The sequence below is a fragment of the Manis javanica genome, chromosome 2 (assembly GCF_040802235.1).
Source record: "Manis javanica isolate MJ-LG chromosome 2, MJ_LKY, whole genome shotgun sequence".
NCBI classification, from domain to species: domain Eukaryota; kingdom Metazoa; phylum Chordata; class Mammalia; order Pholidota; family Manidae; genus Manis; species Manis javanica.
In genome coordinates, this window is record NC_133157.1 from 35,182,357 (window position 1) to 35,205,130 (window position 22,774).

At 47.6% G+C, this 22,774-nt stretch overlaps 2 protein-coding genes across 6 annotated transcripts in view; one reads left to right on the forward strand and one right to left on the reverse strand.

Annotated features, from left to right (window-relative positions):
• Positions 1 to 1,672: 1,672 nt before the first annotated feature.
• On the forward strand, positions 1,673 to 6,067 carry CIMIP2B (ciliary microtubule inner protein 2B). Its single transcript, XM_017678949.3, has 6 exons — positions 1,673 to 4,150; positions 4,536 to 4,759; positions 4,844 to 5,049; positions 5,256 to 5,307; positions 5,384 to 5,581; positions 5,852 to 6,067. Exons 1-6 carry the CDS (start codon positions 4,089 to 4,091, stop codon positions 5,938 to 5,940), a joined length of 831 nt encoding a protein of 276 aa, XP_017534438.1. The 5' UTR covers positions 1,673 to 4,088; the 3' UTR covers positions 5,941 to 6,067.
• RUSC2 (RUN and SH3 domain containing 2) overlaps positions 6,048 to 22,774 on the reverse strand; it is an 80,766-nt gene continuing 64,039 nt past the window's right edge. For 3 of the 5 annotated variants that reach the window (XM_036996569.2, XM_073227792.1, XM_073227793.1), the window contains 11 exons: positions 16,288 to 18,375; positions 11,202 to 11,828; positions 10,783 to 10,968; positions 10,472 to 10,612; positions 9,266 to 9,342; positions 8,881 to 9,055; positions 8,685 to 8,790; positions 7,956 to 8,002; positions 7,049 to 7,802; positions 6,827 to 6,964; positions 6,048 to 6,744 (listed from right to left, as the gene is read on the reverse strand). In XM_036996569.2, coding sequence (XP_036852464.1) covers positions 6,543 to 6,744; positions 6,827 to 6,964; positions 7,049 to 7,802; positions 7,956 to 8,002; positions 8,685 to 8,790; positions 8,881 to 9,055; positions 9,266 to 9,342; positions 10,472 to 10,612; positions 10,783 to 10,968; positions 11,202 to 11,828; positions 16,288 to 18,307 — 4,473 coding nt within the window. In that variant the 5' untranslated portion in view covers positions 18,308 to 18,375 and the 3' untranslated portion in view covers positions 6,048 to 6,542. The remainder of the gene's footprint in view (positions 6,745 to 6,826; positions 6,965 to 7,048; positions 7,803 to 7,955; positions 8,003 to 8,684; positions 8,791 to 8,880; positions 9,056 to 9,265; positions 9,343 to 10,471; positions 10,613 to 10,782; positions 10,969 to 11,201; positions 11,829 to 16,287; positions 18,376 to 22,774) is intronic. The other 2 variants (XM_036996567.2, XM_036996568.2) reach the window with 2 other exon arrangements.

Sequence of the window (22,774 nt, forward strand, 5' to 3'; positions counted from 1 at the left end):
TACAGCCCTCCCCCCACATTATACATGCTAATCATAAGGCCCCCTTTTTTTTCCCCCACCTTATCCTCCCCTTCCCACCCATCCTCCCCAGTCCCTTTCCCTTTGGTAACTGTTAGTCCATTCTTGGGTTCTGTGATTTTGCTGCTGTTTTGTTCCTTCAGTTTTTTCTTCGTTCTTATACTCCACATGAGTGAAATCGTTTGGTACTTTTTTTCTCCACCTGACTTATTTCACTGAGCATAATACCCTCTAGCTCCATACATGCTGTTGCAAATGGTAGGATTTGTTTTCTTCTTATGGCTGAATAATATTCCATTGTGTATATGTACCACATCTTTTTATATGTTTATCTACTGATGGACACTTAGGTTGCTTCCATTTCTTGGCTATTATAAATAGTGCTGGGATAAACATAAGGGTGCATCTGTCTTTTTCAAACTGTGTTGCTGTATTCTTAGGGTAAATTCCTAGAAGTGGAATTCCTGGGTCAAATGGTATTTCTATTTTTAGTTTTTTGAGGAACCTCCATACTGCTTTCCACATGGTTGAGTTAATTTAAATTCCCACCAGCAGTGTAGGAGGGTTCCCCTTTCTCCACAACCTTGCCAGCATTTGTTGTTGTCTTTTGGATGGTGGTGATCCTTACTGGTGTGAGGTGATACCTCATTGTGGTTTTAATTTGCATTTCTCTGATGACTAGTGATGTGGAGCATCTTTTCATGTGCCTGTTGGCCATCAGAATTTCTTCTTTGGAGAACTGTCTGTTCAGTTCCTCTGCCCATTTTTTAATTGGATTATTTGCTTTTTGTTTGTTGAGGTGCATGAGCTCTTTATATATTTTGGGTGTCAATCTTTTATCAGATCTGTCATTTATGAGTATATTCTCCCATACTGTAGGATGCCTTTTTGTTCTATTGATGGTGTTCTTTGCTGTACAGAAGCTTTTAAGTTTGATATAATCCCACTTGTTCATTTTTGCTTTTGTTTCCCTTGCCTGGGGAGATATGTTCATGAAGAAGTTGCTCATGTTTATGTCCAAGAGATTTTTGCCTGTTTTTTTCTAAGTTTTATGGTTTCATGGCTTACATTCAGGTCTTTGATCCACTTTGAATTTACTCTTTATATGGGGTTAGACAGTGATACAGTTTCATTCTCTTACATGTAGCTGTCCAGTTTTGCCAACACCAGATGTTGAAGAGGCTGTCATTTCCCCATTGTATGTCCATGGCTCCTTTATGGTATATTAATTGACCATATATATTTGGATTAATGTCTGGAGTCTCTATTCTGTTCCACTAGTCTGTGGGTCTGTTCTGTGCCAGTACCAAATTGTCTTGGTTACTGTGGCTTTGTAGTAGAGCTTGAAGATGGGGAGTGAGGCCCCCACCCCCTTTATTCTTCCTTCTTAGGATTGCTTTGGCTATTCGGGGTCTTTGGTGGTTCCTTTTGAATTTTAGAACTATTTGTTCCAGTTCGTTGAAGAATGCTGTTGGTAATTTGATAGGGATTGCATTGAATCTGTAGACTGCTTTGGGCAGGATGGCCATTTTGACAATATTATTTCATCCTAGCCAAGAGCATGGGATGAGTTTCCATTTGTTAGTGTCCTCTTTAATTTCTCTTAAGAGTGTCTTATAGTTTTCAGGGTCTAGGTCTTTCACTTTCTTGGTTAGGTTTATTCCTAGAAATTTTATTCTTTTTGATGCAATTTTGAATGGAATTGTTTTCCTGATTTCTATTCCTGTTAGTTCATTGTAGTGTATAGAAAAGCCACAGATTTCTGTGTATTAATTTTGTATCCTGCAACTTTGCTGAATTCCAGTATTAGTTCTAGTAGTTTTGAGTGGACTCTTTAGGGCTTTTTATGTATAATATCATGTCATTTGTAAATAGTGACAGTTTGACTTCTTTACCAATCTGGATTCCTTGTATTTCTTTGTTTTGTCTAATTGCCGTGGCTAGGATGAGCTAATTTTTTATGTTATGCTGCCTTTGGCTCTAGGTAAAAGGAAACTTAAAGTGCTCTTAACAACAATGAAATTATTTCACATAGAGAGGTTGGTTAATTCAGTGGTTCTACATCAGGGACCCAGGACTTTCTATTCTGCCATCTATCCTTGATGTCTTCAGGCTTTGTCCCCAGGTTGGCTTTGCTTTCCACAAGGTTTCATGATACCTGCCTAAGTTCTCTCATCACATCCACAGAACTTCTAGAAGCAGGAAAATACATCATTCCTTCTGGACCATGTCTCTAATTTGTTGCTCATCTTTTTGAAGAGCAAAGAAACTTTTCCCAGGATGATCCCTCCTCCAGCATACTTCTTATATTGTCCAGAATGCCACAGCCCATGCCTAACCAATCACTGGCAGGGGGAATGAAGGGCTTAGACTAGTCAGAACTCATTCTTAGGGCTGGCTCTAAGCTTCTTTGAGTTTCTGATTGCTCAGCAGAATAAAACTGAGGTTCTGTTAAGAAGAAAGGAGATAGAAGACGGGCATAGGTGTGAGGTGTGCAACCAACAGTGTCTGTTATAGAATCCAGAAGTCCAGGTTGTTAACCTTGACCGATTACTGTATTCTGGGCTCTCACTCTAGCTTATTTCCTTAACTGTGAGCCAGGTCCCCCACAACTCTTCTTGACACACAGCAAGGCTGTTCTCGGCAGAACAGTGAGAAATATGAAATGTATTCCCTAGGGCGTGGTGCTCGTGGGCAGTTGCTGAGAAGTCAGTGATGTATGTGTGCTTGGGCAGCCCAGGCACTGCCTGTCTGGGGTGGGCAGAAGAGCAGAGGCTCTGTCTCCTCAAAAGACAGCCTGGCCTGGCCTGACCCAGTTCCAGAGCTGAGATTTAATCATGCTCCCCTCTGTGTCTGAGATCTTATCTTCCTGGTCTGTACTTTTCTTCTCTTAGAATCTCATTTGTTTTCTTAACAAATTTTAATTTGCCTTCTAGTCTTAAACCTCAACATTACCCTCATATCTTCTTCCTTGAACTCCCATAGTAAGAAAACCCATATCCACTGAATTCACTAACCATTCACTGTGTTAGATGCTTAGAGACAATATTAGACAACAGAAAAGGAAATTAACTTTTAGTTGTTATGAGCCAGGCTCTGAATAAGTTCCTTCACACACACTCTCTTTCTCCTTAACAGCATGTTGGTAGGTTAGGTTATTTTAACCTTTATGTTAGAGTTTATGGAATTCAGGTTCAGAAGTCAAGTCACCTGCTCAGAGAAGGTAAGTTCGGCTCAACACCACAAGCTATTAGGAGCCCATGACAGCCTGACCTCACATACATGCTCTTTCGGAACCCCAACCAGTCTGGCTTCATGGTCCTAAAAAGCACATCTGCACACATTACTGTGAGGCTCACAGTAGTAGCACTATGAGTAGCAGTACCTGCATGTGGATAGTGGGGGTTCAGCGACCATAACTGATTTGCCCCAAATCACACGGAGCTTAGTTTCTCTGATGCCTACATAGTACCCATTCTGCCACTGTAGAGTGTGCCTGGCTGAGTACATGTTTGTTGAGTGGATGAGGATCCAGACTCTAGAAGGTATTCATAAATAATTCTTGTCCAGTTATATTATGGAAAATAAACTTAATGTCACTGCCTGAAGTTCTCAGGTTCCTTTTCTCCCAGTCACCTCCCATCTCGGCTCCCCTCAGAGACCCTCTTTTCCTAGGAACTTACCTTCAATCAAGACTCACAAAGAGTAGAATCACATCTCAGGCAGGTGCTGAGATGGGTGGGGGCAGTTAGGAAGCCAGGCTCCTCTTGGGAGGTAGAGCTGAACGGACCTAGGAGTCCTGGAAGGGGGAAGCTGGACTCAGCCTTTTCCCTGCCCCAAGGTGGCAGGACTGCATTTGTTCTGGAGTCCTCAGACCAGTGGGCCTCTCTGCTCTCCATTCTGTGGGTCTTGCCCCAGGCAATCATCACACTAGTGTCCCCTCCCTCTCCTCCCTTAGCCCCGCCTCCTGCCTCTGGCTCAGCCCCACAGTCCTAGACACAGTATACACAGCAGACACTAGACACACAGCCTCAGCCCACAAGGAAACAAAAGGAGCTGCCTGGGTTTCCATGGCTAAGGCCAGCACCTTCATACCGGGGCTGAACCGTCAGAGCCCTCATTATATCCCGGGGTAAGACTTACCCAGAGCATACCCCTGCTTGCTTCTGGGAATAGGAGTACAGGGAAATAGGATTTGTGCCACCTAGACCTTGGGGGCCAAGGGGACATATCAGTATGGGAGGCCCAGGACTGGTGTCGGATGGAAAAGGAAAAACAAGGGAATAGTGGTAGCTGGGTCTCCAACGAAGCTTTGTGTTGTCTTCTCCATGGCAACAGGGTAAGAGCAGAGGGGGAGGGCTGAAAACCCAGACAAGAGAACTGAGAAATGCCTGCTCCAAATACATCTCCAACAAAGTTCAGAAAAGATAAGGGTTTCAAAGTTCTCTGTTTGTCTCTGGGGATGAGGGGGCTGGGGCATTCAGGTGGTGATTGGGTGAGTCCTGTGCTACATACAGGTACACTGGACACTGCCTACTACTTCGGTTCAGCATTGGCCAGACCTATGGGCAGATGACAGGTCAGCTACTTCGAGGCTCCCCTGGCTTGGCCTGGTCCCCTGATCATCACACACTTCTGCCTCCTATTTGGCCTCCAAGATCTCCCAAGCTCCCCAGGGGAGGCCTGCCTGTCAGGCATGGGAATGAAAGGCTTAGCTCCAGCATGATCCCTGGGTACATAGGTATGTATACAGGTGGAACAGGTACTGCCATTCTAGAACACATGTCCCAAATACAACAATCTTCCTTGCCCCCTGCCTACCCAGGTTTTGTACCACAGGCACAGTTCATCTTTGCCAAGAACTGCAGCCAGGTCTGGGCTGAGGCTCTGAATGACATTACGCAGGCGCATGAAGGACAAGGGAGTCAAGAACTGCCAAAGGAGGCCAAGGAAGAAAAAGACACAGAGAAAGACCAAGAGCCAAACCCAGGGGCAGAAAAGGAGCCAGAGCTGGAGCAGGAGGCAGAACAAGTGAGAGGAGAAGGCTGGGGGGAATGTGGTGAGGTGGGAGTGGGTACTCTTACCTTTTGGCCAGGCGTGGGGGTGGCCATGAGTAGTGTGGTTATGGGTACTGGGGATGTGGACTTGACTGCCAGCTCCTGCTCCCTGGGAGCTCGTGTTAGACACGGGCTAAATTTGATAGCCTTGTTTTTCTTCCATCACCTTCCCCTCACAAGGCTTCCCCCTATTCCATGGATGACAAAGATCCTCGCAAGTTCTTCAAGTCAGGTGAGAGGAGGTGGGAAGTGGCCAAAGGCATGGAGAGGCCCCCCGAGGTCCTGACTCGGTATCCTCATCCCCCAAGGCTTCACAGGTTATGTGCCCTGTGCCCGCTTCCTCTTCAGCTCCAGCTTTCCTGAGCTCACCAACCAGGCACTTAAGGAATTTGGACAGATGTACTCACAGGGCAGACCCCAGAAGGATCCCAAACATCTCCCCCTACTTTCCAGGACCTACCCTCCAAACCTGGGCCTTTTACCTAACTACAGAGGCTATGTGCCAGGTGAGGACAGGCCCAGAGGGAGGCACTGGGATACTTGTGTGGGGAAGGAAGGGTGGAGGTGGTTTGGGAGGGTTGGAACTAATAGATATGAGGGGACCTCAGATCATGTGATTCCGTGATCATTGTGCAGGAAAGGAAACTGAGGTAGCTCACAGTGGGGACTTAGGGCTAGAAGCCAGAGGGCAACTTGCAGGTTCTAGGGAACTGCTGAGAAGTAAATGGCTTTTCCATGCCACTGGCTACAACTGACAAATTTTCTTGGCCACACAGGCTATAAGTTCCAGTTCGGCCACACATATGGGCATCTCACTCAGGATGCTCTGGGCCTCAGCACCCTCCAGAAGCAGCTGCTGGTGTAGGCACCTGGACTCCCAGTCTCTTTTTCCTTTTCATCCTATCCCAGGCTCCTTTTGGAAGAAAGAGAGGTGGGCTGCAGGGTGGGCGGAGGGGCACAGAGGGAACATGGTTTGGAGGCCAAGCACCTTTTTTATTAATAGGTGTAATAAATAAGTAAATAAATACATAAACAGAAGCCTGGGCTCCTCGTCTCTCTTCTGACCACCAGGCACTGGCCACAGTCTATTTACAGCTGGGGGCTTAGGGATCTGGCCCCAATACTGTCACCCATACTCTTCACCACCTGGCTTAGGGAACCCTGCAAATGGGCCTTCTGGTGACCTCCTTCCATAGGGACATGCTCGTCTGTACCCACGGAAAGGCTGGCCCATGTGGGCCGCAGAAATCCCCGCAGCCCAGTGCTGAGACCCTTTCCTCCTTTCCTGGGTGGAGGTCTGGACGAGGTCACTGGGACAGTTAAGGGGGAGTAATTAATACTGAGCACAGGTACACATGGCCCCCAGTTCTCAGTCTACTCTCTGTGGCCAAGCCAGAGGAAAGGGCTCTCAGGCTCCGAGTCTGGGGGTTTATGAGGGTCCCTGAGGCCACCAACATGCACAAGGCCTCAGTTTTGGCTGCTTCCAGTGGCTGAACTTAGAGCTGTGGTCAGGGTCACGTAGGCCTGAGGCACCAGGCCAGTGTCAGGGCCACGACTGCAGTGCAGCCAGTCTCCTCCAGTTGGCCCCAGCACCCGCAGAGTGTCTCCTTTGTGGAAGCTCAGCTGCCCAGGGCCTGTGGCCAGATGGTGGCACAGTGCCTTCACCTCGCTGGGGAAACAACAAATGGAGGTCAGAGGAGACCCCACCCAAGGCCAAACCCAACCCCACAATCCTGTCTCCCAGAGCTCACCATGGAGGCTTGGAAGGTGGGGCTGGAGAGTGTGGCTCCTGCAGGCTCTCCTTCGGCTCTGGTTCCCGGCGGTTACCCACGGTCTGTGCCATTAGTTGGAACATGGACTTGTCCAAGCTGAGCCAGTCTGAGGGTAGCCTAGAGGGTGGCAGCCGGGCTCTGGCACAGACTCCTGGCTCCCCTACTCCCTCCACCTACACGACGGATAGGGATGCCTCTCACCTGTTTGTGGGCCGGGCCTCCCGCTGAGCCTTTCGGGAACCAAAGAGGTGCCCCCACTTGATGCCCCCAGGTGAAGGCTCTAGGGCTTCTGTCTCATTTTCCGCTGGGAAGGCGCTGGGCCCCTCCCTCTCCCGACTGCACCTCAACTCGGCCAGCACGGAATCCGGAGGGCTCCCCATCCAGGAGGGCCAGCTCTGGTCCCGGCCAGTGGCCTCCTCGGTGGCAGGACAGGCCTCTGCTCCCTCCACCACTCCTTCCCGGGGCGGCGGTCCCCCACCTCCTGTCCCTTTCTTCTCACCGCCAGCACCCCCGCCTCCGCGGGGGAACCTGGAACCCTCCGCGGAGCCCTCGATGTAGACCTGGGAGCTCTGCATGAGCTGGTACCACCAGCCGGACTGCCCGCCTCGCGGCCCGCCGCGCCCGGGGCCGCCGGCCGCCGGGTCCGCGTCCTCCTCCTGCTCCTCCTCGGCTCCCGCGGCGCCCACGCCCTCCGCGCGCTCCCCGGGACCCGCGCGCGCCAGCTGCAGCGTGGAGCGGGCGGACAGCAGCAGGGCCTGCGCCCCACGCAGCAGCTCCTTGTGCCGGCGTTGCCGCCGTCCGCGCTGCCGCAGCCGGTGCTGGAACAACAGGTCCAGGCTGAAGGGCAGCAGCGCCAGGGGCTGCAGCAGCAGCAGCAGCTCGTCCGCCAGGCCGGGGCACGCGGGGCGCGCGGCGCGCAGCAGGCCCCACGGCTGGTAGTGCGCGCGCAGCACCTCTGCGGAGAGAGTGCGGCTGAGCTTGGGCGGTGCCACCCGGACCCCGGGCGGCCTCGCCGCCCGCCGCCGGCTCTGAGCTCTGAGCGTGGAGGCTTGGGGGCTCTCCTCCCACCTCCAGCACCTGCAGAGACAGGCAGGGTCCTGGGCATTACCTTCGTGGTTATACAGGTGGTTAAACCAGAACTCCAGGGACCGGACGCTGTAGGGAGACAGGTGAGGACAGTTGAGCAGCGCATGGATATAAACCGACGATAAGGTACAAAGGAGGCAGACAAAAGGCAGAGACATAGGTGAACCCCTTCCGTGGCAGGCACGCTACGTGGTTCATGTCATATAACACAGTTCTGGGAAGTCGGTGGGGATGTGGGGAAGGGGCAGACATGATTCACAAGCCAATCACTTCCCCCCACCCCCACCAGTGGGGTCAGTTCGCATAAGACCAAAAAGTCAGCGCAGCTGAGTAGGAGTACAGGGCAGCTCAGAGTCAAAGGGGATGACATGGGCTCAGACTTGAGCAAAATGCTATGAAGTGTGTCCCAAGGTGGACTTAAGGTCAAGCAGGACTTGAAAGCAGTGTTGGATTTGATAGGATCGGGGTTTACAATATCCAGAGAAACTGAGAACCAGATTAATTCCAAGTAAGCCAGATTTTAGATTTGTAAAAGCCAAAGACCATGTTGGGGGTCAGCACCAGAGGGCTTTGGACGTGGTGGAAAACCATTGACCTGATGAGATGGGCTGTAGCTAGGTGGGGAGAAAGGGAGCCTGGACCCTGGCCACAGATCCTGCGGATCCATCCTTTCTGTCTCAGCCTGAGGAGTAGATTCCTCAGGGGCGCAGAGCCCTGGTGGTGTGCAGATCCTGCTGCTCCACACACTCACTTGAGCAGGCCGAGGATGAAGGCGTTGAAGCGCATGGTGTGACTGGTGAGCTCTGGGAATTGGCTGACTTTGTTGTAGAGGCCATGCAGAACCTTGGTAGATGGGCCTGGGAGGAAGCCAGAGTTGGAGGTCACATGCCCAACCCTTGGAACCCTAAATTCAGCCTGGAGTCCCCATCTTGTCACCCACCACTTACCTAACTTTGTGGAAGCCTCAACCACACTCCACGGCATGTTCTTACGTTGCCCAATGATCACGTCTAACACAAAGGCCTTGAGCCCATCCTCCAGCACAGCCCGGACCGCAGGGCACAGGTACTTCAGAACCAGGTGGGCTACATTGGGGCTCACAGAACTATTCCCCAACTTTGCCTGCAGATGCAGTAGAGAAGTACAGGGAATCATTTGAGGCTGGACCTTGGTGCTCTCTGACTCTCTCAGCCTTCATGGTACTTCTCTGGCTTCCCCCAACCCTAAATACCAACTCTGGGTTATTGATGCAAGAGACCAAGGGAAGGTGGTGTAGCACAGAACAGGTGTGGGTCCGCATGGTAGAGCTCAGCTCTCCAGTGTCTTGCTTACCTTCACCCCAGGATCCCGGCTTGTGCCAAAGTGGGCAACAATGAGGTCCACAGCGGTGTTAACAGCTTTCACCAACCCTGCAAGTGAGAATTTGACATGACAGGTCCCTAAGCAACTCCCCAGGCAACTCTGCTGGGACTGAGCCTCAGTGGGGAATGGGAAGGCCTTCCACACTCTCTCTCTCTCTCTCTCCGTGCACATGGGTCTCATCAAGGTACCCTGGCCCTTTCCTGTTTTTACCCAGTTCTCAAGCCCCTTCTGTTTCACCTCCCAGCCTGAACACAGCTGTGATTCCATTGTCAAGACCTTCAACATCCTCACTTCCTTGCTCTCTTACTCCAGTCCTGGGTCAATCTAACTATCCATTTCTCCACTCTGAGAAACAAGGCTGCTGGAGGAAGCCCAGGGTCACTCACACCAGTGACTGACAAGGGCACTTCTTTGATGTGTGCCTTGTGGCATCCTCTGCTATGCTCTCAAGTTGACAAGTCAAATCTTAACCCCTCTTCTCAAGCCCTCGGTTCTACCTCACACAGAGAACAATGGCCACTGGTCATGAATTCAACTTCCCTCTCCATCCAAAAGATGTAACTACACTCTATGTATCCTCCTCCCACTGCCCACTCCTTTCCATTTTGGAGGAAGGTGGCTGTTCCCCTTCTAGCCCAAGGTTCTTCCTTTTCCCTAAGCTTTGAGTCTCCCACTCTGCCTTTGCAAGGGACTTTAGCTTTATTTTCCCCTCTTTTCACAGGCTGCTTCTCTTCAGCCCATAATTATGCTAGATTCTTTCCCCACCATCTCACTGAAACAGCTTAGTTCTGTGGCCCTTTATTTGCTAAATAGAGTGGTTCCTTGTCAGTCCGTATCTTACTAGATGTTACCATCATGCTTACTCAAGCTTCTAGGCCCTGCAGTACTTGAACTCCCCCTATTCGAGCATGTGGGCATTTATTTATGATGTAGTAGTCTCCCTTACTACACCTGCCTCCCTAATTCTTAAGTATCTGATAAATAAACCTTGCTTACACTCGGGGTACATAGTACACAGATTTCTATCTCTTGCTCCAATGCCTGTGCTCTCTCATTTCTTCCCAGAGCTTGGAGTTTCAAGACAGGGTAATATTTTGGAGGACTAGCTAGTAGGACAACAGGCACAAGTAGGTGGTGACAACAGAATTCCTGGCCCAAGCTGGGGAAAATATTCACCCTTTTTCTGAAGCAGGTCAATGGAAATGGCCTCTGAGTTGCCATCAGGGGACAGACAAAACTCAGCTGGAGGCTTCTCAGTCAAGGAAAAGGGGTCTTGGAAGTCAGGGCAGGTTAGTGGTAATGGCTTCACTACTTGGCCTGGAAAGAAAAGAAAAATAAATGCTGATCAAAATTCTTTCCACGAATTGAAGTTCAGTTCTGTGCCTCATATTCTCTGAGACATGCTCCTTTGGAACTGACCCCTTCTCTAGCCCTTTCCAGCTGTGGCAGAACCTGCCCTGGGTATACTGAGGACTTAGCCCACACACCAGTTAGGCGGCAGTTCAGATGGCCAGCAGCACTGAGGGAGCCAGGGAACTCAAAGATGGGGTTCCTTCGGGCCAGCCGAGCTTCCTGGGGCCTTCGGTCTAGGCTCCCTGACAAACCAGGTGGCCCTAGTGGGTTCTTCCTTCTGTATTCCCGCCACTTGAGTGCTTGAGGGGATAGGTGGTTGGCTGAAAGCAGAACAGATTAGCAGAAGAGACAGGCAAGAGTTAGCAGGAGACAGCATTTCATATCCACCCAATGGGCCCATATAAAACATGCAGATTGAGCGTGTGTGGATATTGTCCACAGATCCTGGGTAAGGAGATGCAAACATCTTAACCTCTGGCCCCAGGTTGAAGTATAAGAAACGATTCAAAGGGGAGGTAGAAAGGCTAGTTGGCAGGGGCAGTGAAGCTCATACCATTACTGGGCCTGGAGGCCATGCTGCCCTCACCACCTCCCCGGGACAGGCTCTCTGCTCGGCTGAGGCTAGACCTCCAGGAGCCCAGAGGAGGCAAGCTTCCTGATCCATGGAGCCGGTACTCAGCCAAGGTCAGTATCTTCTGATCCTCCTGTGGCTGCTGGGAGGTGCCTGGCCGAAGGGCAGGAGGACAGGAGTGGCTCCATGGGAATGGGCTTTCTGTGGCTGTGTCCTGCTCCTGAGGAGGGGAGCACGAAGTGGAGGCAGAAGAGTCGCTGCTGGGCCCACAGGGACCAGCACTCCGAATGGGGGAGTAGCTGCCCAGGGGTGACGGCCTTGAGGTTTCTGGCTCAGGCCCAGCTCTCCTGTCACTTCCGTCAGTGGATGCCTGTGACTCCCCTAAGGGAGCTGAGGTTGGGACTTGAGCAGTGGGGGCGGCCAGTGGGGCAGGCTGCTGTGCACGGCTGCAGCCTGAGAAGCTGTAGAGCTGGGAAAGGCTGTGGAGGGCCCGGGCCTTGGCCAGCTGCTTGGGGAAGTGGTGCTGGAACACAAAGGGCTGAATGGGCAGTGTGGTTGGCCTCTGCTCCTTGCTGTAGCGGAGGACTGGTCGGTTCTCAGCACCACCCCCTGTGGCAACAGGGATGGAGAAGGAATCAGACACACAGACACTGAAACCAAATGAGAAGAATGAAGCACATAGGAGATGATGCTCACTGGAGAGGGGGAAGAGATGGGCAGGACCTAGGTTGTAGGAATTGAATGGGGTAGGGGTAATCCAAGTTTGTGGAATGGGACACTGCTCTTCCCATTTTTTGTAAAACTTTTCCTGTTGTTTTTATGATACTGTATTGTCTTATACTCTGAGCCATTCAATCCTTCATCTTTACCCCCACTTCAAAGGTGGGTATCTCTTAGGACTCAATTCTTGTATCTTATTTTACACTTTCTCTCCTGCATCGTTCAGGTTCACACTTTCATAAGATGACTCTGAACCCACAGCTTTAGCTCCAGCCTTCCTCTTGATCTCTAGATCACTCTGAGGATTCTGCTTTCACTTAAAATTTGCTGTTTTAAAACAATTCATCCATCAACCTTTCCCATTTCTTCTGGTGACTTTCATTCTGTCAGTGATAGCACCATTTTTTTTTTTTGTTTCAAAGGCCTAAAGACTTGGGAGTCAGAGTCATAGATTTCCAGGGTTGAGACGTTATTTATTTACTTCAAGCTTTTGCTCATCATCCTGTCTCCAGTCAAGCTGGCACATGTCATTCTTGAGCAAATCTAGCCATAACAAAGTATTTCTTTACTTGTAGTCAGAATCAGCCTCCTGTCACCCCATCCACCCCATTCCCACTCTTTCATGATCCTGGCACTAGAGCTTCAGAGTCGACAGAGAGATGTGTTCCCAAGATTGGTCCTCTCCTATTTTTCAACCAATCTTTAGGTCAGTATTTCTCAAGACATGGGGCTTAGAACCCAAACACAAAACTCCAGGACACTGCACAGAAAGGATGTCTTTGCATATGGGTTGACTCTAAATAAAACATTGTATGCACCACAAGCATCTGAGTGAACACAAGGTGGCGCTCTAAGCATCCACAACGTTTAAAACTCTGGGTGTGGCTCACTAGCACAACTGGCTGAACTCTGAGGAAGGAATTAGTATCCTTACTTGACAGATCAGCGTATTGGGAATTTAGAGAGATTAAGTCATTTGCCAAAGGTCAAACAACCAAGAAGTGGCAGAGCTAGAATTCGGCCTAAGCCAGAGTCTAACTCTGGGACTAATGTTCTCTTTACCACGCAGCACTGTACATAAAATGGTATCAGCTAGGTTTTCCTGTCCCTCATCTATTCTCATTTACTTACTTTAGTGAATCTTAAGGGGATAGTGACTACAACCCATTACGAAGGCGTTTTAGAATCACTCCAGGGGACATTTTCAACTATACCCATCCCAGTCAGTGCTTAGACAGCCACCTCTGTCATTCTCCCTTGCTCACCATGCTCCATACCTCTTTCTGGCCTTAAACATGCCAAGTTCATTAACATCTTGGGCCTTTCGCACCTGCTATTTTTTCTGCCATAAGTATCTCATCATTCAGGCATCAGTTTCAACATCACCTCCTCAGTTAAGACCTTCTCTGACTACTCCAGCCCCTCTGGCAAGTCACACTCTACCCTGTTTTTTTGTTTTTTTTAAGCATTTTTTTCACTCAGAAATGATCTTATTAGTTCATTGTTACTCATAAGAGCTCCAGAAAAGCCCTTTAAATTAAAAAAAAGGTTTTTTAAAATTGTTCATTGCTGTATCCTAAGTGCCTATAAGAGAGCCTGGGAACGTAGTAGGTACGTATAAAGATTTGCTAAATGAATGAATCCCCACTGCCGACTTTGGCTCAGGATAGTCTCACGGCATCCAGATCTTACATATATCAGCTTGCTTCCTAAAATGCCAATTTTACTTTATCCTCTGTGGCCTTTCTGCCCACAGAATAAAGTCTGATCTTCTCAGTAAGGTAGGTATCCATACCTGCCACAAATTGGGCTGCTCTCCCCTCAAACTTCCACACCTGCCATCCTCCACTGATACCACTCTTTCCATGCCACTCTTATCTTTAAGCACACTGCTTTTCCCACTGGGAATGTATTCTTCCTTTCCATTTACTCTAACCAAATTTCAAGGCTAAGCTAACCTTGGTTATTAGAGTAGGCTTTCCCAACCATAGCTTATTATACCCCCTATATAAAGTATGTTTGAATTAGATTATTCCTACTGTTTTTAGAGAGAGTAAATTATACAAAGTTTTCTCACTTTTCTATATGAAAGCCCTTAAGAAAACCAGAGACAGAGACCACATTCACCCAAGTCTGTTCTTCTATAAGTGACACAGGCCCAGTCCTGCAATTCCTTTTAAAAAATGGAGTACCCAGAACTCCCATGTGAGCACTGACAGGTTCAGAGGAGTGGAGAACTGTCAACTCCTCCTTTCTGAAGTCTATGAATGAATCCAGTCACTTTAACTTTTTGGAAGCCCTTCCCAACTGCTGACTCACCCTGACTGCAACCAATTGAATATCCCCAGTAAACTCAAGTACGGCTCACACACTTCACATGGGTCCCTGCTTTATTAGTTTTGTTCTTTCCAGATTTTGTAATGGTAAGATCCTTTTGAATCTTGATTTGGCTGCTCGGGATCTCAGCTTTTGTTATTCATGAATTCATTGAATTGTCACTCAGATTTTGATTTAAAAATAAGTTGAATCAAGAGAGCAGCCTCATGGTGGCCCGCTGGAGACTTACGGAACAGAACAGCATCTCAATATGAAAAGTCTTATCTGATAGAAAAAACACTTCTCACACCTCTCCTCCCATCTCTGAACTGGGATTGTTCATGCCCGCAGAATGCCAGCCCCAGCATCCTGTGCCTAGATACACCCACCAGACACTGCAGTCTGAGAATGGAGGGGGTTCCAAAGGACTCTGGCCAGTCCTGGATATTTCTGAACCCCCTCTTCCGTGGAGACTCCCCTTCTATTCCCCACCCCAAGGGCAGCTCCTCTGTGTATGTTTAGGAATGTGAAGTCTTCTGATGGACTAACTCCCTAACAACAGAGATAAATACCATTTATGGTTCTTTAACCCCTTTCTTCTGGGAAGCCAATAGACCCAACCTAAGTATACAGCACGGCAATTGCCCCTTTATTTCCCTTTCCCTTGCTTTATTTCCCCTTTCCTTCCCAATTCTGAGATCTATCCCCCACCCCCTACTACTCCCAAATGTTACTTTCGGGATTCTTCAATCTTAATCTTTGAGATTTCTCTTCAGAACACATCTGTTGAGCCTATCTCTTTTTGAAACTTTCTCCTCCTTTGGTGCCTGTGTCTTCACTATCTCCTGGTTTTCCTTCTATTTTCCCAGCTAATTCTTCTCAGTCTCCTCTGAGGGTTGCTCTGCTCACCTTAAATAACTGTATCCCCAGGGCTCTGTCCTTGTTCCCTTATAACCCTGCACTCCCCTGGATGCTCTCACCCACTCACAGCATCAACCAACGCTTTCACTCTGATGACTCTCCAAACATGGTGGTCTCCTGACCTCTGGGGAGACATTCTTCCTAAACAGCCAGTCATCTTTCTAGGATGCAAATCAAAACTTGACACTAAGCTGTTATGAACAAAATTTTCCTGATGAAAATCATGGTTTCATCCATATCCTGTTATGGCTATACCAAATTATTTGCAGTTTCTGGAAAGCATCAAGTTTTTCCTATGCTTTTGTGGTTTTGTATAGGCTACTGTATAAGGTCAGAATGTTCTTAGAAGTCTCCACAGAGCCTCTTCCTAATCATCTTTCTAGACTGCACTTAAATGTAAACTATGTCAGCAGTCCCTCCCTGACATTTTAGGCTGTTTTGACATCCCTCTTATACACCAGTACCATATACCGCCATCTCTGCATTTTAACTGTTTCCTTTTCTGTTTCCATCCTTACTTGGAATTCCTTGAGGGTAAGGATTGTCCCTTGCCTCTTTCTATCACTTTCACCCACTTAACATACAGTCTTTATAAAATAATTACTTAAATGTTATAAATAGGGAAAGAGATGGCCTAGGCTTAAAGGTCAAGTGTCAGGTTTCAGGCTCTTTGAAGTGTGGATACACAATCACCGATCAAAGAATGAACTTCGGACACCCAGTGTAGTTTGCCTGTTGGATACATTGCTTAAGTCCTCAAAATTCCTAAACGTCCAAAACTGAACTCAGGCCCTCGCCCTTTTCCAGTATACCTACTTCCATGTTTGCAGTCCCTATCCATGTATCATCTTTCCAGTCACCCAGGCTTAGAATCACAATCTTCTGAGAATTTCCTTTTCCAATGCATCTCTCTCTAAGTTCTGTTGACTTTATCTCTTCAGTGTATTTTTATCCTCTATCCTCCTTCCCCCCCTTAAAACTGTAGGACATTCCCTGGCCTGGGAAGATGATCAGTCTAGACTAAGCGGCACGGACCGGGTGGTTGGCAGGGCCCTATCATTGAGGAGGCCATGCATAGATCTTGGAATTCTCCAGCCTCCAGGTTCCTTACCGTCAGCTCGAGCTCTTGCATCCCTCTGGGCATGGCTGTTGGCTGGGCTTCCTGGGAGAGCAGGCCCTGGATCCATCAGTTGAGTCAGGGGGCCTTGCCCAGCAGCTCTGAGGCCAGCAGGTGGCATCTCACTGGACTGGGGGCCCTGACAGACTTGGGTGGACCAGGGCTCTGAGCCAAGTAAGTCAGTGCCTGGCCCCAAGGGCATGGGTGGTAGGCTATGGCTACAGCGAGTACCTTCATCCAGAGGGCCCACCCTATCTCGCCGGGCTTCTTGGATGGGTGAGAACTCCTGGGAGGAGTCCCCAGTGCTCACTCGAAGTGGGGGAGAGCCAGAGCCTGCAGCTTTCTTCCGGCCCTTGGCGAGCTCAGCAAAGGATGTGACCCGCCTAGGTGGGGAGCTAGGCCCGGCCAGGGCTGCAGGGCCCTCACTCAAGCGCACTGGACAACTCAACATACGTTCCAGTGAGCCCAGACGGACAGAAGGGCTGCGCTCAAGGCTGCGATCATAGCTTCGGGAGCGCTGACGTCCACCAGTGCTGAGGTTGGGGGGTGAAGTGTTAGTGTACACTTGCCCCTCGATCACAGTGGGGCCCACAGGAGCTGCTACTTCCACTGAGGAAACCACTACTTCTTGTTCCTCTGGCTGCACTTCTGGCTTCTGGAAGAGGTAATACTCAGAGGGCTGGCTGGGGCCAGGGCCTGGTGCAGGACTTATCTTGGTGTGTTCCTCAGAGCAGCTGGTGATGGAAGAGCCAGCTGGGCTGGGGGATGATTGGGAGGACAGGTCACAGGTGACAAGTTTATAGTAATTCTGTGTGGCCACAACAAGACGGGCCTGGCTCTGGAAGCAGGCTGTGAGGTCGGCCACAGCTGGGCAGGGCTCACAGTGTGGTTGGTAGGAGTTGCAGTTGGCATCAAGCTCAGGAGATGAGGCATGAGGACAACCAAAGCCCCCTTCCCTTCCTCCACTGTCAGGGTGGTGGGACTCACAAGACATCTTGGACTCAGCTGGGGAAGTTTGCAGGTCCAGGTAGAAGGCGCCGGGGTCTGAGTGGCTGCAGAAGGAAGAGTTGCTGCAAGATTGTGGAGCAGAGTTGAGATTGGCATGGGAGTTGCTATGCATCTTGTTGTAGAGGGTGCTGAATGTGACAAGCACCCCATCTGAGCTGTTGTACGAGGAGTCACTCACATAGCCCATGGACTGGTCAGCCGCCTCAGACTGACTGGAGGTGCTACTGCAGCGGCAGTGCTGGGCTCCCGAGCCTGAGCACCCGGGGTTTCTTGGGGACTCATCTGAACTGAGCTTCCATTCCTGGTCAAAGGAAAAGCCAGAGGTATCACTGGCTCCACCTCCACTGCCACTCCCACCAGGACCCCCACACTCATCCAGTTCCATGGTCTCTGCTTCCAGCTCTGGCCGGCAGCTGTGGCTGGTGCTACATGGCTGGGTATCCAAGGTGGGTGCGGGCTCCTGCTCCTGCCCTTCTACTACTCCAGCCCGACTACATGTTGCCCCCCATGGCCTGCCCACTCTGGGGCCAGGAGGTGGCAGCTGGAAAGAAGACAGATGGAAGGTGGGCTGGCCAGCCCCATGCAGGTGGAAGGACTGCTGGGTGGCACTATCACAAATGCTGTCATCATATAGGTCACCAAGTCCTGGCTCAGCCACACTCTCTTGCAGCAAGAAGGGATTGTGTCGTTTAGGGGGCCCGGGGCCTCTTCCATCCCTACCCCTATTCTTTGTGCTGTCTGTAGACCGCACAGATCCCCCTGGAGCAGAGTGCAGACTGTTGTATAGCAGGGAGTCAGCTTGTCCTAGGTCTTGATCAGGCTGGGTGATGCCCAGTTCAGGTGGGCAGAAAGGATTGGGTCTTGTGCTCCCACTACCTCCACTTGCCCCTCCACAGCACTGCCTGTCTGGGACTTGACAGTGCACCAGGGGGATGTGGTGGACGATGAGGGTCTCTCCAGTCAACTTTGGGGGACTATCCATTCTGGAAAGTTCGAACAAGGGCATCAACAGCACCAGAAACTGCCCCCAGAGCCCAGTGGGGCAGAAAACATTTCATCAGGAGACCTTGGCACCTGGAGAGAGAGGGAAAGAAAGGGAACCTAATGTCACCTCTCTGGAAGTCAGGGACATGCCTTACCCATATCATTTTCAGATGGGAAAGAGCCCAAGAGGAGAAAAGACTCAGAGACAAGACTGAGCTTGATAAAACAGCCCGAGAGGGCAGGAGTACCCCACCACCCTTTCTGTACCGCATAGGCCCAGCCTTTGGGATCCCCTTTCATTTTCACTTTGCCATGCATCCACTTGTGACAAAAGGCAAGGCCCCTTTTAATGTCATATATGTAGGGCTGGGGATCTCAGGGTCAGCACTCACTCCTTCTCTTTTGAGGCCTCTGTTCTTAGCAGTAAGTGATGACTAGTCCTGAGTACAAAAACAGTATGAATTGCGATATAACTAAGAAAAAACATCTAGGATGTCTGAGAAGGTGTTAGGCACTGAGGGGATACAGAAATGCCTTTAGATACAGCTACTGCACTCACGTTTGCAGGTGAGAGGAAAAATTACAAATAATGTATATCATGTGCTCATAGCAATAACCTATAATTTTGCAAGAAAAGTATTTTAAAATACACTATATCATTTGACCTCTATGTTATCTTAGACCTGTTTTCTCCCCTGCAGGCTAAGAATCCTCACTCTTGGAGCTTCCTGAATGCAGAGACAGAGTGGGGCATTAGAGAGACTCCAAGTACAGCTGATGCAAACCTCTTCCTTCTCAGTGGGGGGTCTACTTTTATTTCATTTGTATCGCTCTAGCCCAACCTCAAATAAGTCCTGGAAAACATGACAGGCATAATACATCCCTAGTGTTTGTTCAACTCAGGGTGCAGATCTGCTGAAGTACCAGATTCTGTCCAGTTTTAGCCTACAACTTTCACTAGGGGTGGAGGTCCCCAGAAAGTCTTCTCTCCCCAGTTTTACCTCTGACAAGCTCAGGTAAAGTTCTCTTTTGTTCAAGATCTCCTGGCCTCAAGGACACAGAACTCACTCTGAGCTTCTCTGGTCTCTTGACCAGACTGACAGAATGGCCTCCCCAAGTTCTAGTCTTCTGTGCTACCAAGTTCAGGTCCCAACAGTCTTCACTTGCTTGGACTCCTCATATCTAACTTCTCTTCATTCATTCATTTCTCTTCTTTGCCTTTTTATTCTTGTTGTTTTCCTTTTACCCACTGTGAGTCTAAATCTCCCATTACCTAAGTTCTCCATCATTTAGTTGAATAATTAATATCACCAATTTTAAAAAATTTAACTCACTTAGTTCATAGGATTACAGCTCTTCATGTGGAGTACAGAGAAGAGCCAGCAGGTCACATATGCTCAAGGACATGAACAGCTAACCCATAAAAGAAAAAAATTCAAGTAGCTGATAAATACATGTGGGAGGGACACTGTATTAAAATAAAATAATTTGTGTTAAGTTAAATTACATTAAAATAAAAAGGCAAACATTTACCATCTTTCTTCCTCCTTTCCTTTTGGAAAGGAAGGCTTCTTTGTTGGATTTCCAAGCTTTTGTGTAATGAGGAGATATAGAGAAAGAGAGAAACTAAAGAGGCTAAACTGAGCTACAAGATTAGAGTTATAGAAGAAAACATGGGAGTAAATCTTTGTTATCTTGGATTAGGTGATGGTTTCTCAGATATGACACTAAAAGCACAAGTGGCAAATGAGAAAATGGATAAAGTGAATGTCATAGTTTAAGAATCTTTGTGCCTAAAGGTATCCTTTGAGGAAGGTGAAAAGACAACCCAGAGAGTAGAAGAAAATATTTGCAAACCATATATCTGGTAAGAGACTGATGATCAAAATATGTAAAGAACTCAGACAGCTCAATAATAAAAAGACATATCACCCAATTAAAAACTAGGCAAAGAACTTGAATAGATATTTCTCCAAAGAAGACACATGAATAGTCAAGAAGCACATGAAAAGGTGCTCAACACTGTTAGTCAGTAGAGAAATAAAAACCACAGTAAGACACCACTTCACCTCCACTATGATTCCCAAGATAAAAGACAAGACAATAACAAATGTTGGTCAGGATATGGAGAAACTGGAATCTTCAAACATTGCTGGAGGCAGCGTAAAATGATGCTACCACTTTGGAAAAACAGTCTGGCAGTTCCCAAAGTGTTAAACATAGTTAATATATGACCCAGCAGTTCTTTTACTAGGTATATATATATATATATGTGTGTGTGTGTGTGTGTGTGTGTGTGTGTGTGTGTGTGTGTGTGTGTGTGTGTATGTGTATATATATATATATATCTCCAAGAGGAATGAAAACATATGTTCACACAAAAGCTTGTATATGAATATTCATAGTAGCATTAAAATTGGCCAAAGAAGTGGGAACAATCTATTGTCCAACAACTGATGAATGGAGAAACATCATGTTGTATGTACATGTAACAGAATATTATTTAGCATTAAAGAAGTGAAGTACTGATACATGTGACAACATGAGTAAACTTCAGAAAGGTAAGTGAAAGAAGCCAGTCGTAAAAGGCTTCTCTGTATGATGCTGTATGATTCCTTTTACACAAAATATCCAGAATAGGCAAATTCACAGAAATACAAAGTAGATCAGTGGTTGCCAGTGACTGGGGGACTAGGGGATGGGAGTGGCTGCTAATGGGTATGGAGGTTCTTTTTGGGATGATAGAAATGTTCTGCAAACAGACAGTGGTGATGGTTACAGAAGTCTGTGAATAAAATTAAAACTACAGGATTTTACAGTATGTAAATTATATCTTACCAAAGCTATTGCTTCAAGCATTTTATAAAATAGAAAAAAATATTATTTTTTTCTAGGAAAAATAAGGTTTACAGGAAAAGGGAACCAGTGTTGAGCAGTGCAGGGGACCAGGCATTTGCAAAGACAAAGAGTGAGAAAAGAGAATAGCTGCCTTCATGTGTGGGATTTACAGACAGAAATAAAGAGGGTTTTTAGGAAGTTTTGCTGTGAGGTACATGAGATAGTTTTCTCTTCACTGCTTGCCTTCACCAAGAAAACTTTGGGTTCAAATATATATGCCATATGGATAACAGAATGGGTACCTAAAATTCTAATAATAATCAATAAAAAGGTACAGAATAGAATAGCATTAAAATGTTGTTAATGTGATTATTGGTTTGTGAAAATGTTCACAAAATATTAAGCAAAAATAGCATATTATAAACAGCATGTACAGTATGACACCATTTTAGAATAATAGTATATCTATATCTAAGTCCTATCAGGGTTCTGTTACAAAATACTTCAGACGGGTGGCTTATGAACAGAAATGTATTTCTCAGTCTGGAGACTGGGAAGTTCAAGACCAAGGCATGAGCAAGGTTGTGTTCTGTGGAAAACCCTCTTCCTGGATAACAGTGGTGCCTTCTAGCTGTGTCCTCACATGGTGTAAGGGACAAGGGATATCTGTAGAGCCTGTTCCATTAAGAGCACTAATCCCATTAGTTTGGGAGCTGATCATCTCTGAAAGGCCCCACCTCTAACTACTATTACCTTTGGGGTTAGAATTCAGCATATAAGTTTGGGGCGGGGGTTGGCGGTAGGGGTGAGATAGGGTGGGGAGGACACAAACAATATTCATGAAAGAAATTTCAAAGGCAAATACAAGATGTTAACAGTGCTTATCTCTTTTGAGTCATTTTGTATTATTTTTCATTTTATTTTTTTGTTTCACCTGTTCTCTAATTTGCATATACTAAATACCCATAAACAGTTTTGTTTTTTTTTCTTTAGACATCACAGACACCATGTGTTTGGCACCTGGGAAGGAGAAGGATGCTTCCCCTTACATACAGTACTAGGTTCCCCAGGGTCCAGACCATAATCTGAGGCCTGGACTGAAAGAAGCATATATAACTTTCTTGTACATATAACAGTAATTTTAAGAGTACCTATAAGCTACAGCCATCACTTGGTATTCAGTGAATACTTTCCCCCATCTTTAAAAGAACCATTTTCAAGAGGTATTCACAAGTATACAGAAATAAGACTATGATTCTGACCTAGAGTGACACACACAGCCTAGAAAACTGATCCTCTAAACCGGGGATAAAGAGCAAATGGATAAAGAAGGTGATGAAGAACCTTTGGCTAGACAGCACTGACAGTTGTATAATGTTATGTTTATATATTTGTTCCTCAGACTGGAGTGCAGCTCCTTCAGGTCAGAAACAGTGATAGAGTCAGCTGTCTTCCTGAAACCTATACATAGGGCTTGGAACACAGCAAGTGCTCAGTTAATTGTTGACTAATATTTTACACATGTAAAAAATTGACTTATGTTTTTTCTTATTGAATTATAGAATTTTAAAGTTTATTCTGACTATAAGTTCTTTGTCGGACAAGTCTTGAGAATATGTTCGCACAGCCTGGGTCTTGCCCATTTGTTCTC

Coding starts and splice junctions, on each gene's coding strand:
- CIMIP2B (XM_017678949.3), top strand. CDS start 4,089: ATGGCTAAGGCCAGCACCTTCATACCGGGGCTGAACCGTCAGAGCCCT. Junction 5,308..5,383: donor TCGCAAGTTCTTCAAGTCAG/GTGAGAGGAGGT, acceptor TCATCCCCCAAG/GCTTCACAGGTTATGTGCCC. Junction 5,582..5,851: donor CTACAGAGGCTATGTGCCAG/GTGAGGACAGGC, acceptor TTGGCCACACAG/GCTATAAGTTCCAGTTCGGC.